The sequence below is a fragment of the Chenopodium album genome, chromosome 25 (genome assembly GCF_948465745.1).
Source record: "Chenopodium album chromosome 25, dcCheAlbu1.1, whole genome shotgun sequence".
NCBI lineage: Eukaryota > Viridiplantae > Streptophyta > Magnoliopsida > Caryophyllales > Amaranthaceae > Chenopodium > Chenopodium album.
In genome coordinates this window covers 36061319-36077778 of record NC_137858.1, presented here as the reverse complement: position 1 = coordinate 36077778, position 16460 = coordinate 36061319, and the positions used below count along the sequence as shown (strand labels likewise).

Below are 16460 nucleotides of genomic sequence, written 5' to 3'. Positions count from 1 at the left end.
TCAAAAGGCCAAGTGCAATTGTGCAATGCAAGGTGATATGAAATATCAAAGAGCATAAAAGGCAGGCAACAGCTTATAAATAACACAAAGCCAAGAACCTTTTTTGATGATGCCAACACAAACAGAAAATGCCCCCCCCCCCAGTCAATGAGTGTCCATAGGACAATCTTGGACATCTACAAGAAGTGAGAGAAGAACTAATACTGATACTGCCACCTACGTTACAATGACTCTTCTTTTCACCTCAAGTATCCATGTTGGACCTTTGACACTCGGACATGGGTATAACACTTGGACACTTGACTTTTGGTTCAAAATCATGGATTTTTTTTCACAAAATAGCCGAGTTGGACGCTTGGACACATGCCCATGTCAAACATGGGTACCCGAGTCCACGTAACAATGACTGCCACACAGAACACTGATACAACAATTGTTACATACATTCCCCTCATCCACTCCCTGAGCCCCTGCCCGACCCTGCTTGTCCCTGCCCTAAACAAAAAACTCCTCCAACGTCCACATCCAAATAAAAAGCACTATGCTTTCAAACAATGGTCAAAATTCAGTATATTTGCAATCAAATGCAATACAAATTCCTTAAAAAAAAATGTATGCGAGCGATCTCATCACCTAATCAAGCAAAAAAGGATGCATCTACCCGCATAGATTGTAAAACCAAAAAAATCATCTAACATTATGGCCAATTATTTATCACCGGTCTGATAGTTTAAACAACATTTAACAATTAACCAAAATTATAAAAACTAGGTCTTAACATTTCACTACTAAGCTTGAAGATGCCACTTTCATCGAACACTAGTCACACCAACTCCCGCTCAATATAGCATGACAATCAAATCGGAGAATTAAAACAACACAAAATTCGATTCAACGAAGTAATCTTAAAAGGGAACGAGATGAATCAAATGAAAATGAGAACAAAACATGGAAATTAATCCAGATAAATGAATTCAATTAAGGATAAATCAAAAAAATTAAAAACCCTAAAATTTATATGTAACAATTGTGATCTGATGATTTGATAAGATTCTGCAACACTACTAGCATTGTTGAACAATCGAAAAAACTGTAAAAGACGAATGAATTCAAAAGAGAGAGAAAGAGAGAAGTCGCACCTGTAGATCAGTGGGGAAAAATGGCTCAACAATTTGTGCTAGATTTGCAATTAGGGATTTCAGACCCCGACCTTTTTATGGGTTTTTTTGTTCTTTTTTTTTTTTGTTTGGTTGTTGTTGTTTGTACTTGGGTTACTGTGATCGGGCCATGGGCTAGTAATCGATATACAAGGGACTTGGTTTATGAGGCCTTTTTTCATCTCATTAGGCCTTCTCATTTCATCAATCGCGAAAACCAAATTTAATCTAAGGGCTTGTTTGACATTATTTTTTGTTTTCAGTTTCTTTGTTTTTTTTCAAAACTAAAAACCAAAAACAGAAAACAAGAAAAAGGTATTTTCACTTTTTTGTTGCCAGTTTTCAAAAATATTATGATTTTAATAAGTTTATATAATTTTTGATTCATTATGTGGCAGATATCGTATACTTTCATATAACAAAAAAACCAAAAAACAGAAAACAACAGCAATGTCAAACGAACCCAACGCGTTTTAACTTTAGCACTACTTATAGACTATTCTATTGACCGTATTTTGTGATTATAGGTAATGATATAAATTCATGTGGAATCATAATCTTGTTAGATTCGTCAATGTATTTTCAAAATATCAACATTTATGATTTTTGTTCAGTAAAATTAATTACAATTCAGCAAATGTAAGGTGAAATGAACAAAGGCTTGTCAAAAATTAAGGAGCTTTATTACTTCAAAAAAAAAAAAATAAGGAGCTTTAAATCAAGGAATGTAAAGATCTAAACTTCAATTTTTAAAGGTGGTAATATTAAATAAGCAATCTAAGCTTGAGCCTTGCTATTTGCTAACATAATTAATACAAGTAGTAGATTATAATTAGTTTTAGTCATAGAATAGTGTGAATCTAGTAATAAAGTTCCAAGACAAGTTTCAGTCATCCTTTGGCTGTGAATCAAGGTGATTCTTTTTTTGTTATTTTTTCATGTTATCATTGGAACGTTGTCCAACTTATTTCTGAAGTAAGTTCAGGGGTAAATTCAATGGAAATCATAATGAATACTTTGTATACATCTTCTGGTCACTGGTCTAAACAGTTGATCAATTACTTTCATTCAGAAACATCAGCGCAGGTTAAATAGAAACTGCTTAAATTAGAAAACAAGATCTCGCTTATCTATCCTTACAAATAAAACCATATGCCAGCTTGAACTTCATAACCGATCGAATTCCCAGCTCTGAACTCTGAAGTTTAACCAGAAACTCAGGATTATATATGATGTACTTGCACCAAGCTATTATATTTATAGGAGGCATGAACAATGAAAGATTATCAACCGTTTGCCCCAAAACACAAACCAATATTTGCATAAGATTCTCCATTACAAGTTTACACACACCCTACTAGGAGCAAGGGGTTAAGAATTATGACAAAGATCATATTATGTCAACACTCAGCAGGTCTTGAGCAGAAAATTTCAACTCCCAAGTAGTCTATTTGGCCCTGAACTGCGACATGAGGTTTTTTTGAGCAAACTTACTATAGGTGATAGTCGCAATTTGCTAAGCTACGTACTCCAAAAGATCCCGAGAAGTTCCCTCAATGACCTCCTTGACTATACCGTAAATTTTGTTAAGACTAAGGATCGGAGTAAGTGGATGAATCATGAAATTCTTTATGATTGCAAGATACATTATTGCCCTATGAATGATACAAACAATAATAAAACAATGGTACAAATGATCAATATCTTTGTAATTAATTTTAGCTTTTGGAAGTCAAATACTCATGGATTCTTATCTATTACTACCATATTATTCTTACATTCGATTGAAAGCAAACAAGAGCATAAATGAAATAAGAACAAGCATGATTTATTTTATTTTATTATACGAAGTAATTTAATTTGGGAAGAGCAATAAAGACAACATTTTTACATCAAATTGCGAATAACCCAACAACACGTCAGAAATCACAGAATACAATCTAATTGATATGGGTCTTCTGAAAGCAACTACTGTACATAATTTGACATCAACATCAATTCAAGTGAAATTTTGGTTTCGGAAAATTTACTTGCAGATATGATTACAATTCAATTCAATATAAGGAAATAAAAATAGATTTGAATGAATTACTTGCAGATATGATTTGAAGTTTTGGAGCACTGCAACGTTAAGTTTATCTGTTTGAGAGAGAGAAAAAAGAACGCTGCAAGACTATTGTAAATGTGAACTTACTGCCATTGGAGAAAGGCATTTGGGCAACGTTTTACATGGACAAGTATGAAACTCAAAATGATACGACTAATCAAGTGTGAACGTATCAACTATAATGAAACGGAAGAAGCATATCTTATAAAGAATAACTCTTAGCTTATAAGGCCCTTTCTATATTGATGTTCTGACCTCACAAGTTCACACTGTAAAAGCGAGAATGTTGATGTTGAGACTTCACAAGTGGCCTTGTAAAAGCAAGCAAAATAACCTAGAAACTCATATCAAACGCATACAATTCATGAGATTAAACAGAATAATACTTTCAAATACAGTGCCTTGACAATGTAATTTCAATGTGTTAATTTTTCATCATGGAGTAGTTTCTTTTTTCTATCTCGCTCCACTCCTAACCAGGCGAAGAGCTGACACAATTCCCAAATGAATTAATAATGCACAACGTCTACTGGTTTCTATATGCCAGGAGAAACATATTGCAGGTCTCTACAAAACATTACAAGGGTACAAATACCAACGAATTTACACGAGTAAAACTATACAGGCACACGAAAAATTGCTGCTACATATATCACTTTGTTCCACAAACTGAACAATATGGGAGTTGATCCTAGAACAAAGCGCAATGAATTAGAATGAACTCCAATTATCTGAAGCTTTCTTGGGTGTTTCAGAGGAGACCTTAAAAGGTCCAGAGGATCCAAAGGGATCTGCATCATCAAACGAAGTAAATCCTCGACTATGGCCACCAAAGCCACTCCTGCTGCTACTTACGGAGTCAAACCTTGTAAGGGTTTCACGTGGTGGAGAAAACCGACTGCTTTCATTCATGTTGAAGGAATCAAACCTTGAGTAATTATCAAAGAGGTTGTCCCCAGCCTCACTATATCTTGGAGAGTTACCAGACTTGGAAAATGATGGTGTTCCTGGCACAGAGTCAGCAAAGTTGAATGGGCTTCTTTTATCATAACTGCTGTCCCCTTGTGGAGAATCTGTTCTAGGACTTAAACCAAAGCCACTGGATTCAAACAGACGATCACTATGCTGGTCCTGTAAGGATGAAAGAACAAATCCTTAGATGAAAAGATGTAGACAGAAATATACTCCCTACTTCCAGAGTCGCACACACTCCCTCCTTCCCCAAATGATAGTGCCTTATGGCCTTTTTTTAGTCCTAAATTGATAGTCCCATTTGCTTTCTTAAGTACCATTAATATCAAATTTTTTTTATCAATATTCCCTCCAATTGCAACAATATTTGTGCAAATTTAACTTTCCAATGTAAATTTTGTTTTTGAATGTACTTTTATTACTTTCTTTCTCTAATTATTTTACATACCCAATGTAAATTTATCTTTTCAATGTAATTTTACTACTTTTATTTAAGTTTCTTAATTCCCGTGATTTTTGCCCATAAAGGCCTATCATTTGGGGATGGAGGGAGTATTTAAGTATTAGGGATAGAGATAAACATTAAATGCTAGTGTTAGATTAAAATCAAGTCACATCCTTAATCACAAGGTATTCTGGGACAATGTGACAATCATTTCCGGACAAGAAGAATATTTGATCCAACGCGTACTGATGCAACCGACTTACCTTGGAATTAAATCCCCAAACTGAATCTGCATCATCAGTACCATCGAAATTGCCCCAACCCTGCTCATCAAAGCTTCTGTGGAGGACAAATGAGAAATTTTTTTTTTTTTAAAAAAAAATGATTTAAATGAACTGTTGAACAAAAAAGCAAAGAATGGGCAAAGCATACTGCTGGAAATCTGTATCTGCCTCGCTCTTTGCAAAAATATCTGAAAATTCTTGTGATGCTTGAGGTAATGGACTTCCATGTGGGCTTCTTGCTGAATCATCTTCACTATGGGGGTAAGCAGATTCACTATCAAAAGCACGTTCACCTTTACTATCAGGGCTATATACATCATCATGAGAGTATGTTCCATTCTCGAATAATGTAGATCTTGGAGAAGTCTTAGCAGTTTGTGTGTCCGTACCAACCTCCTTGTCAAATTGGAGTCCTGAAAAAATAAAGTGATTAGACACCAAATTTCTTTATTTACTCTCTTTGTGCAATAAAGGAAAATTTTGAAACGCTTTAGAACTAATACAATTTGCAATATGAACAACTTCATCAACAAAAGGTGAGCAACAAAATTTCTACAATTATACCTTCATCATCAAACTTGTCCCATTCTTCATCCCAGACAGCAGCTCCTTCTTGAATTCCAGGTTGCCAGCCTTAAGATTATAATCATGTTCAGGTCAGTTCACAATTAGCTTCATTTTATCACACTAAAAGCGAGCACAAAACATGCAAACAATTCCCAACATATGATATAATGAAGAAACTAAGCATAAGATGTAACTGGAAATTATGAAAGGGTGAAATTAACAAAGAAGCAAGATATAAAACTCAAACTACCTTTAGGAAGCTCAATCAATGCTGCGGACTTAATGTCTATGCCATGTTTCTTGCAGCGTTCAGACAAAGCTTTTAGGAGCTCCTCAAAATCTGACAGTATCCTATCAGCACGTACCTATAAAAAGAGAAACTCATGGGTACAACATACAAGTCTAGAATTGAAAGCAAAATTCATGTGTTAACCATCATACACAACTCTACCTGAAGAATACCATCCACACTTCCACCTTGTTCCATGTTAATAATTGCTTGCTGTAACTCTGCTTTTCGCCCCTGAACAGAATAAAGACAGAAATTTGTAAAAGAAAACAACCTAACCTTTGAGACTAAAATTTTATGCAACAACCAACCTACCATATGCTCCTAAGTCCTAACAAAAAGCTGTCAAGACATGAGTAGACTCAAATTACAGAAGCAGTTAATTCATTTACGAAAATAATATAGAGTAGTCAAACTTTGTGAAAAAGGAGGTGCAATAATGTAAGAGGGAAAAAACACTCTCTTCAAGTAAAAGTAAGGGAATAAAGGAAGAAAGAAAGGAACAGCAGAAGCAAAGACATGAGAAATCAATAAGAAAATGACCCCATTACATGGATTAATCATAGTACAACTGTTGTATCAAGCACAACTGCATAAGCAAGTAAATTACTAAGGAAGAAAAAACATAATTCAATTAATAGATACCGTAGATTATAGAAAGAATACAGATGAAGAGACCTCAACCACACAACAATTTTTCACTTCAATTTTAGCGCTGCCCAGGATTGCAGTAGAATGATATCAAAGAAAGTCATAGACCACCAAAGGCACCAATTTTGCACAATCATGGAATAATCATTTCCATAGATGGCCAAGTTGCCACAAAATGTCAATCAAGAAAAATTACCTGATATTCTCGGAAATTAGCCTCTTCAATAGTCAGCTTGGAAGCTATTTCTGCAACTTGCTTATATTTTTCTTCATATTTCTTTCCCAGTAACTCCGCCTGAGAAATCACTTTGTTAGATACATCATACATGTGGGTTGAGGGATAATGCAATGTATGAAATTCCCTGGACATATGATTTACCTCACGCTTATCTGCAGATGCTCTCTCAATGATTTCATTCAGTCGATTATCACATCGACTTTTGTATAGAACCTATAAAATAAACCAAGATGGACATTCATAACAATATTTCAAATTTATAAAACTAACTACGTAGATACATTCATACAAGTGCTACTGAAATGCACACTTTGGACATGAAAATTCCCAATCCAGTTAAACAACACTATGCAGAGTCAACAATATTCTAACGGCACCTTAAAATTTGGGATCAACATCCAATCAAATGAAAAGTCAAAGTCTCTGTAGAGAAAGAAAATTGGACTATCTCACATATTCAGGATGCTTTGATCCCTCTGTAAGTGTCCTATAAAAAAAATTTCAATAAAATAGATTGAAGCTTGTATCTCAATCATGATACTGGCAGTCAAGTTGATTGCTGATATTAGTATCATTTTTTCCCATTTTAGTTGTCCTTGCAAGATTTTAAATGCAAGTAATATTCTTTTATATTTCATTAATGAGTGGGATTTTCCAAACTCAGAACAGCATAGCAAGAGGATTTTTGCAGAGTTTTACTGCTACCTACTCATTTTCAAAAAAGAAAAACTTAGAGAGTTTCTGATGGGAACTTTCATAAAGCTTGGATAACAATGTAATCAACCAATATTCAAGTAGACCATCACACTATCCTCTACTTTGGTCAGAAATTTGTAAAGTTATTTTCCTTCTGGTTCAGGGGTCAATCAGAAACAAATTCTTTGAGGTGAAGGTTTCTCCCCCCCTCTCTCACTAAAAATAAAAACAATTAATAATAATTAAAAAAAAGCATTGGGAATTTGGGATAATGGTATGACAGATTTTTGTTCGTCACTGTCTAATTTTATAACCTTTCAAGCGCCATAAATGAACTCAATTATTTGTCAGATTTCGAAAATGAACAACTCATTAACTTTAACAGCATACTAGTAGAATTGAAGGCTCAGTGAGATAAGCCAATAAAATTCCTGAAATTGCAGAAAAAATCTAAAACTTATACACTCACAAGTTCCTGCATTTTTGTACGGTAGAACTCGAGCTTTTCCCTGGAATCTAGATATACTTTCTCTACCTTTCCAACCTTCAATTCATGAAACAAAAGTTAAAGATTCTGATGAAGATGAAAAGAGAAAGTAAAAAAACAATTTCAAAACTCAAAATAATATAAGCAGAGCTGTCAATGCATGTGTAAGCAACCAATGTCATAATACAACAATAAATGAACAATATTAGAAAAACACAAATAAATACAGTAGTCAGACAAGTAAGATTCCTAATGCAAATTGATGTGTCTTGCCTTGAAATTGAAATCAGACAAGTACTTGATTTCAAAGATCTAATCCCAACTTGAATAGAATATACTGCATTTGATGAAGTCAGAGCCATTTGAGTAGGGGGAAATTGATAGATTCTTATTAGCATCCCATACACTATAATGACCAGAATATAAGTACAAAATATCAACTAGCATCTCACAATTTTTGGCCTTAGACTACTGAGAATCCCATTCTTTGCTATAATGTCACTAGAAACTCCCATGTCTGTATGAAGTGTAAACTGCTTCAACTATGTGCATCATGTTCTCCCCACAGTTCATGCATCCTCACCAGACAGCACAATCAACTTATAAAAGCTAAGCATTCATAAATCATGGAGCAGTTAAGTTTTTATCATATTGATGAGAATAACAAATTTAGTAGAGAGTGATCACTTTTCAGAGTTCTCACTGTGAATTCGGTACTATGGAGTATTACCATATAACTAGTGTGCTGCTCAAATTTCTAAAAAGGTGTGTCCCTTTATAAACTGATGAATTGCACAGGAAACAAACAAACAAACAAAGTATTTCCACCAATACCTCTGTTTTCTCAAGGAAAGAAATAGCCTTGTAAAAAGCTGTAGTAAAAATAAATAAAAGGCCACTACTAATTCTCACTGCTCTTCAGATAGCACTAGAGAAGATGTATAAGAAGAAAAGGCTGGATGATCATAAACGGATTAAAGATAAAGTTTGTAGCTACATGAAATGAAAAACAGAAGCTGCCCTTAAGGTCATGAGAACATGGAAAATTACTCGAAGAAACTATCATAGAACACAAATCTACAAAGAGATAAGAGCCATGAACAGTGTTTGAAAAGGTGTGCCTTGGTACACCTTGAGCCTTTTTATTCATTGGCCATGAAAGCATTTAGTGCTGTGAAATTTGCAGGATCCAATTTTAAAGTAATTAAGAGATAGTGAAGGGAGGATCACTCGTGGACAAAAAGAGGGCATGAAAGGAAAAAAAAGGAAAGAAAAAATGTCCTTGGACCACCATAATGTACTGTAACTAAAAATTAACAAACGTCAATAATCACTCAAAAGTTAATGTTTGACTCCCATTTCCAACAATACAAAATCAGGAATGGCTTGCATATTAGCTATATAACCAAGAAATGCCAAGTATTACCAACGGAATTAACATGTTGAAAGCCAATACCTTATTTTCTGCACCATTTGTTTCTAGAGCACTTGGTTGCAGCAAATCCTTCTCACCGTCACTAAAATGGTTAGCTTGGGAATTATCCAATACAGATGCTCTTGACTTTGGCTGCTGGGATTGCACGGTCATGTCAGGCTGAGGAGCTGAATTCATGACTGGCCTCAAACCAGATGCGCCAAGTGAGGAAGCAGCGTTTCCCTGTACTGGTCTGTAACCTAATTTAAAAAAAGGGACCACTAAGCAAGAAGAACACGAAGAACGGAAAAAAAGATATGAGATCAGAGAATTAGAGTGTTGTTAACCATACCAGTACCAGATGCTGCTCCCCATGCTGCATTGCCATGCGATGAATTTGGAAGACCTGACATCCGCATAAGAGTTTCATCTAACATAATGCTATTTGGAAGTGAAGCTGGAAGGGGACGCCCTTCTCGATACCGCTCCATCAAATATAGGGCTATGCAGAACTCCCTTAATGAAAGCATGCTGTCATTATCCTGATCAGCTAAGTCCCACACCTGCTTTAAAACCTCTGAGAAATAAAATTGGATCATAAAATGAGCAGAGCATTCAAACGGATTACTAGAGTGCTCGTCTCTAAATCTATAGGCATAAGACAGGAAGAAAGTACAGGAAGTATATGAGGGAGTAATATGCTTATTTCACATCAATCAATCAGAAATAACATACAAGCCTAACATAAAATATGCATTTGCTAACTTCCTCCAGAGGCATATATTGCACTGATGTTATAAATAAAATCCAACATATAGCATAAAGTCTTTTGAGTTTCTCTTTAGAGCAAACTTGCCACCTTTTATAGAATGAGAAATCCTGTCTGTCCTTAGTGCAACGCTGACGAGTGCATCCAGCATATATCTTTAACATAAATAAACCTAAATATATTATTCTCTTAATAATATCTACGGAAAATATATCACACGTATAATTTCCGATATTTCTAACAACCTTTGTCAGTTATCTCAGAGGTTGTTCCTTCATGGTCCTTTATTTTATGATACTATCATGCTTTGCATTTAAATAAAAATATGATGAGCCCTTGCCCACAATCCTTTCTAGAGGAGAGTGGGTTTCGTACCCTAAAGCCATTTCTGATGATGGATATAGGTGGTATGTATACATGCAGAAAGGCTAATTAAACCTTTATAAAAAAATAATAAAAATAAAAAAAAGAGGGAAAAAAAGTTTCTCTCAGGATTGATAAATTTTTATAGTTAGTTAGTTACCCCCAAACAAACTGTAACAGTAAAACGCCACTCCCTCACAAATTATGTTTGGTTATCATAACTCTGAAAGTTCAAATCAAAAAACCATCCTATCATTGAAAGATAGCATTAAACAATAACTGCTCTAGCCTTAAATCATCACCATCTCAAATTCACAATATAGGACATTTTAGAAAGGGCATCATTATTTAATTCTTATTACAATGTATATGGTTTGGAATTATTAATGTATATGACAGCTCGGTAACCTCTTTGTTGTATGCCATTGAAACCATTAATACTTCATTACCAAAAACATATATTAACTATCTCCATATCCAGCATATTGAAACGTATGTTGGCCAGACAATCTAAGCCAACAATATGATCCTTAGTGATAAACATCCCAATTCTAATCAATAAACCTGTCTTTAATAACCTGGGTATTAGATTCACATAGACTCGACTTTAAGACTTGTATTAAAAGATACCAACCTTACACCAAAGGACTAAGGAAAACACATCAAGCTCTAACAAACATAGTAACACTCAGGCAAGAAAGCTAGATAAAAATCAAATCTTCTACTTATAGACTTTATGATTGTATCTAAAAAACCTAAATGGAAAAGTAACGCTCAAAAGGGAAACTTTACAAAAGCCTATCGAAGTACTTAACAATGCCAAGTCAACAAATTGTGTTGATTCGCAAGCTCTGCCAAACTACTAAAGGGAACCAGCTTCCAAACTTCAACAACCCAATTCTCATTATTGCTTCTCCAACAGAGGAATAGAATTAGGGAGGATTATGTGGTGGTCATGCGCCTTGTCAGCTTGATGGGTGTTTGAGAAATCTGAAAATGGGTGTACCTTGTGGCCTTGTACAATTCTAGGCAGCAACCAAGATTTTTCTACTTCCCTTACATCAACTCACGAAAATCTTTGGGTTAATTTCTTAATGTCAACACCATGTAGTTGTCAATTGTCATTGCTTTTCTTGTAATTTTTTTTAAGGAAAATGACATGGTTTGGATATAAGAATCTAAAAGTGGAAATATTAGGTTCTAATCCAACATTAATTTCACTTATTAAAACAAGATTTTGACATGAATTTTTAATCTTAAACTACTTAAGTATATCTGATGTTTATAGTGCCCTAAGAGCAGCACATAATCACATATCATACCCATTTGTCCATTTATACAAGGGGGCAACTTGGGGTTATATCAATTGCTTCACTCTCTACCATTGAATGAATAGCTAATTAACTTATTGAAGAAAATTCTATATCTACCCATTAGCTCTAAGTGAGGCTTCTATTTTTCCCATCCTCCCCACCCCTGATAACTTTTAGTTAGTATTCATATTACAATTTGCTCTACAGAGCAGAATTACTTTTAAAAATACTCACTCATTACCTACCAAAAATATTGAATCAAAGAAATACAATGTATTCAAAATGAGAGGAAAAAGAAGTATCAAGTGATTGTCTAATTCTCCTGATGCTCTGAAATATTGCACCTAATAATTGTGTCGGAATTTTGTCCTTTGTGGTTGCCTAGGCTTTAGGTCAAAGAATGAGGCTATGCAGATGGGTCAATCATCTTCAAACCTTTACAGGGAAAATTTAAAAGTTTCAATCTCTTTAAGATCAACAGTAATTCTTTAAAGCACATCCAGCAAACTAAAATCCTCTTCTAACCATTTGAAATTCTAGAGATCAGGGGGCATATTGCAGTTCATTGATCCCCATACCAAAATACTACTTGGGTCTCCAGTTGCCAGTTTAAGCAAAATTGTGAAATTAAAACTTTTAAAAGACAATCCCACAACAGTGTCAGTGGATCTTGGGGATACAAACCAAAAAAAGGTGTAGATAAAAAGTACACCAACCTTGGCATGAAAAAATTTAACATGCAGGAACTCAGTTCGAGGGTATAAGGGCCAAAGTCAAAATCCATATAGGCTTCAAGTTGAGACAAAGAAATATTGTGAGTGATTAAAGAATACATTAAATTCCTTATCAGCATAGAATGTCACAAGCTCTCTAATGTTCAAGGAAGATCACATTGTATGAAGAAAATAATATATCCAACTATCCAAGACAAAGGTGAGAGCATGATTTTGAAAATCATAATCCATATCATCATATACTTTATCCATTAATAAGCCTAGAGAGTTTTATTTCTTAATCCTAAATCTAAATTTCTTCATCAAACATTGCAACTGACAGCTGTTCATAACAGCAAGAAGTAGTGAAGCAGATATAAAAACCTGATAAGTGGAGCAAACAATCCAAGGGCCATGCCCTGATAACAAAAAAACAGCAAAGCCTCAAAATTTTACATTGCGAAATTAAGCATTCAGATGAAAATCAAGGATGTAGAAAATGGTGAGAGATAAACAGAAATGTTGAAACCAACTGCTACATTGGGAAATTCATTTTTTTTTAAAATGAAAATATTATTCACTTCATTTGGAATCTCAATCCCGAGAATAAGAACAGCAGTTTACCTCTAGGTAGTCTCCAGCTCAGAAACAGATTACGTGCCTGTTCACCCGTGATTTTTCCATCTCGATCAGTGTCCACCTCTGTGAATACTTTGGTATATTTTTGTATACCTGGAGAAGTCATCTTTGGCCATGGTGGCTGGGACTGTTCTAAAGTGGACTTAACGGGTCCAGCTGGAAGCCCAGGTGAAGCACCAGAGGAAGTGACTTGAGGTAAAGACTGAGACAAATTCGAGAAAGCTTGTGCCTGATGTGGCTGACCACCCCCCACAGGCTGCTTCACAAAGGCACTCTGTAATGAATCAAGAGAATTTGATCTTAATGGAGCCTGTGTTGAAGAGGCTACAGGAACGATTGCTGACGAAGTTGTTATAGAAGATGCTGGAGCTGAAGCAGACACAGGAACTATAGCTGAAGATGTTGCTGGAGAAGCACCTGGTTTAGTCATTGAAAAAGCAGCAAAAGGGTCACCTCCAGAGGCAGCTGTTGCTTTAGAGCTATTGTTTGCAGCTTGGGGGGTCACTGGCATATTTTGTGGAGATGGAGTGGTCCCCATATTAGAAACTTGAGACATTTGTCCATAAGGAGCCCCACTCATGTTTCCACCCATCCAATTGGCTGAGACACCAGAGTGTGGATGACCAGGAGTAGATGTTCCTGAGCTTGGAACAACAGATGGAGCCATTCCAGAACTTGGGACACCAGGAGCAGATATTCCTGGGCTTGGAAAACCAGGTGTCGACATGCCTGAGCTCTGGAAACTAGGGGTCGACATGCCTGAGCTCTGGAAACCAGGGGTCGACATGCCGGAGCTCTGGAAACCAGGGGTCGACATGCCCGAGCTCTGGAAACCAGGGGTCGACATGCCCGAGCTTGGTCGACCAGGATATGACAAGTTAGAGTTTGGAACCCCAGTTGATGAGACTCCTAAATTTTGAAGACCATGACCACTTTGAATAGGATGTGAAGCAGAGCTAGAAGGCAGACCTTGAGCAGGCCTCGTCAATTGGTTCCCTGGAGATTGGAAATATTGCTGCTGCATGTTCTGGTTAGGTGGTAAAGGCCCTCTATAACCAAGATTTTGTGACGCTGTAGGCATCCCAGAACCCATCGACATTGCAGGTGAACTAGGCACAGGAGATGCTTGAGTTGTAGCGGCAGGAGGTAGATTTATTTGTGGAGGAGGGATCCTGGCTGAAGCTGGTCCATGCAATGCTGACCTCACAATCTCAGGAGTCAGTTCTCGCTTAGATTGTGCCACTGTGACCAGCTTGAGAGCATTATAAAACTCTTGACGACCAAGGAAACCAGCACGATTCTGATCAGCATGCATCCATATCTACAACCAATCGAATGAACACTCATCAGTAGCTATTTCAGTACACAATTGTTGGAACTTGGATCATTGACAAAGTAACTTTTTTAACCTCCATATCAATACAGGAGGAAGACTAACTTCATTACTAGATGTTCACATCATTAATTCTAGCATTAATGCCTATAACCATATACTTCATAGAAAATTACCTACTCTATACAAATTCTCTCTCAAATTGTGATCTCTCGCCTCTCAGAAGCTATAAACCAACAAAAGGGTCCAATAATGGACAGCCATCCTATGATTCGTAAGTGTTTATACCTCCTACGACAAGTCTACTAAACATTGGGGTTCCGGTCCAACTAATCCATAAAATTGCTAGACTTTTCTCACAATCTTAGCAAATTGAGCTAGGATATAATATAAAAACTCGTAAATAACTAAATATTCAAACATATAACATGAAATTGTTCACACTAACCACGAAGAATGCATTATCAGAAAAAGAAAAAAAAAAAGGCACCCAAAATTCACTACTTACCCAATTTAATCAAATTCTGAAAACAATTAAGCTCCCATTTGAATAATTTCACATCACATTTACATTAATAATTTACATCATTAACAAATAAACAAATCCCAGTTCACAAATAATGCCCCAAAAAAAGAAATCAAAAAGTGCAAAACCTGAGCGAGAACTTGTTTATTCAACCCAGATCCTTGGAAAAAAGCGACAGCTTCAGCACCACTAATCCGACCATCATGATCCAAATCTGCCCTTTTAAAAAAAGCCTCAAATTGATCCATATTTCCTTGATTTTGACCCGCCATTTTCAAATCTTCAAACCCGGAATTAATCGAACTTAATAATTAGTACATTTAAAAAAGGGGGGCAAAATTTGTGAAATTAGGGATTTAAATTTCTCCCAAATAAAAGAGATTGGGGAAATTGAAGGAGTCAGATGAGAAATTGAAGAGAGAGAAAGAGTGAAGAGTAGGAGAAAATGAAGAGAGAAAAAATTGCACAGCGAATCAAAGCAGTTTTGGTTTGGTTTGGTTTGGGGCTTTTTTATCAATTTTTTAGACCAGTGTCCAGTGGTACATTCTCCCTCTACACTTTCATGTAAAACTAGTATTCCCTCCGTCGTATAATATAGCTCTTTTTGATTTTTTTTAACGGTATTTAAGAAATAAAAGAAAAAAGTGGATGAAGTACATTTAAAAAAAAAAAAAATCTGATTCCGTTGCTCTCTTTAAAAGGATTGAGGCAGATCCGATATCTTCCTATCTTTTCCTTATCGTTGCGGATGTTTTTTCTACTCTACTAGCAAAAGCGGCTCGGGATTGTATTTTTTCTACTCTACTGGCAAAAGCGGCTCGGGGTTTTACAATTCACGGGGCTAGAGTTTATCGGGGTGCTCCTAGAATTTCTCAGTTGTATTTTGCGGATGATATCATTCTTTTCGCTAAAGCAAATGTTGCAGAGTGTTCGGTGATAGCTGATATACTCAACATATATGAAAAAGCGTTAGGTCAAAAGGTCAATCTAAACTAAACAGATGGTGTATTTAGCAAGAATGTGGATACCAATCGTCGCAAGTAGATAGTGGATATATTAGGAGTCAAGGAGGTGGAAAAAACATGAGAAGTACCTTGGCTTGCCGACTATCATAGGCAAATCGAAAAAAGTGATTTTTTGCAATCATTAAATAAAGGATTTTGGAACCGTATTCAAGGTTGGGGTGAGAAGCTACTATCGAAGCCCGGGAAAGAGATATTGATAAAAGCAGTTGCCCAAGCCATACCGACCTACATGATGAGCATATTCTGTATCCCACATTCCCACATGGTTTAAATAATGAAATTCATGCACTATTGACTCGCTTTTGGTGGGGATCGAATGGAACAAATAGGAAGATGCATTGGCATAATTGGGAGTCTCTTTGCAAACCGAAAGGCTTTGGGTGGAATGGGGTTTAAAGATCTAAAAGTGTTCAACCAAGCTCTCTTGGCTAAACAAATGTGGCAATTATATTCCAACCAAAACGCATTGCTT

General features: G+C 35.9%; 1 protein-coding gene across 1 annotated transcript; it reads right to left on the bottom strand.

Moving 5' to 3' along the window:
- Positions 1–3629: 3629 nt before the first annotated feature.
- LOC145614271 (uncharacterized) lies at positions 3630–15480 on the bottom strand. The gene is made up of 13 exons (XM_081669298.1): positions 15092–15480; positions 13090–14425; positions 9660–9884; positions 9350–9567; positions 7876–7950; positions 6852–6923; positions 6669–6767; positions 5984–6055; positions 5783–5897; positions 5530–5598; positions 5114–5378; positions 4945–5020; positions 3630–4395 (listed from the first exon to the last, which is right to left on the bottom strand). Exons 1-13 carry the CDS (start codon positions 15233–15235, stop codon positions 3976–3978), a joined length of 3186 nt encoding a protein of 1061 aa, XP_081525424.1. The 5' UTR covers positions 15236–15480; the 3' UTR covers positions 3630–3975.
- Between the last annotated feature and the right edge of the window lie 980 nt (positions 15481–16460).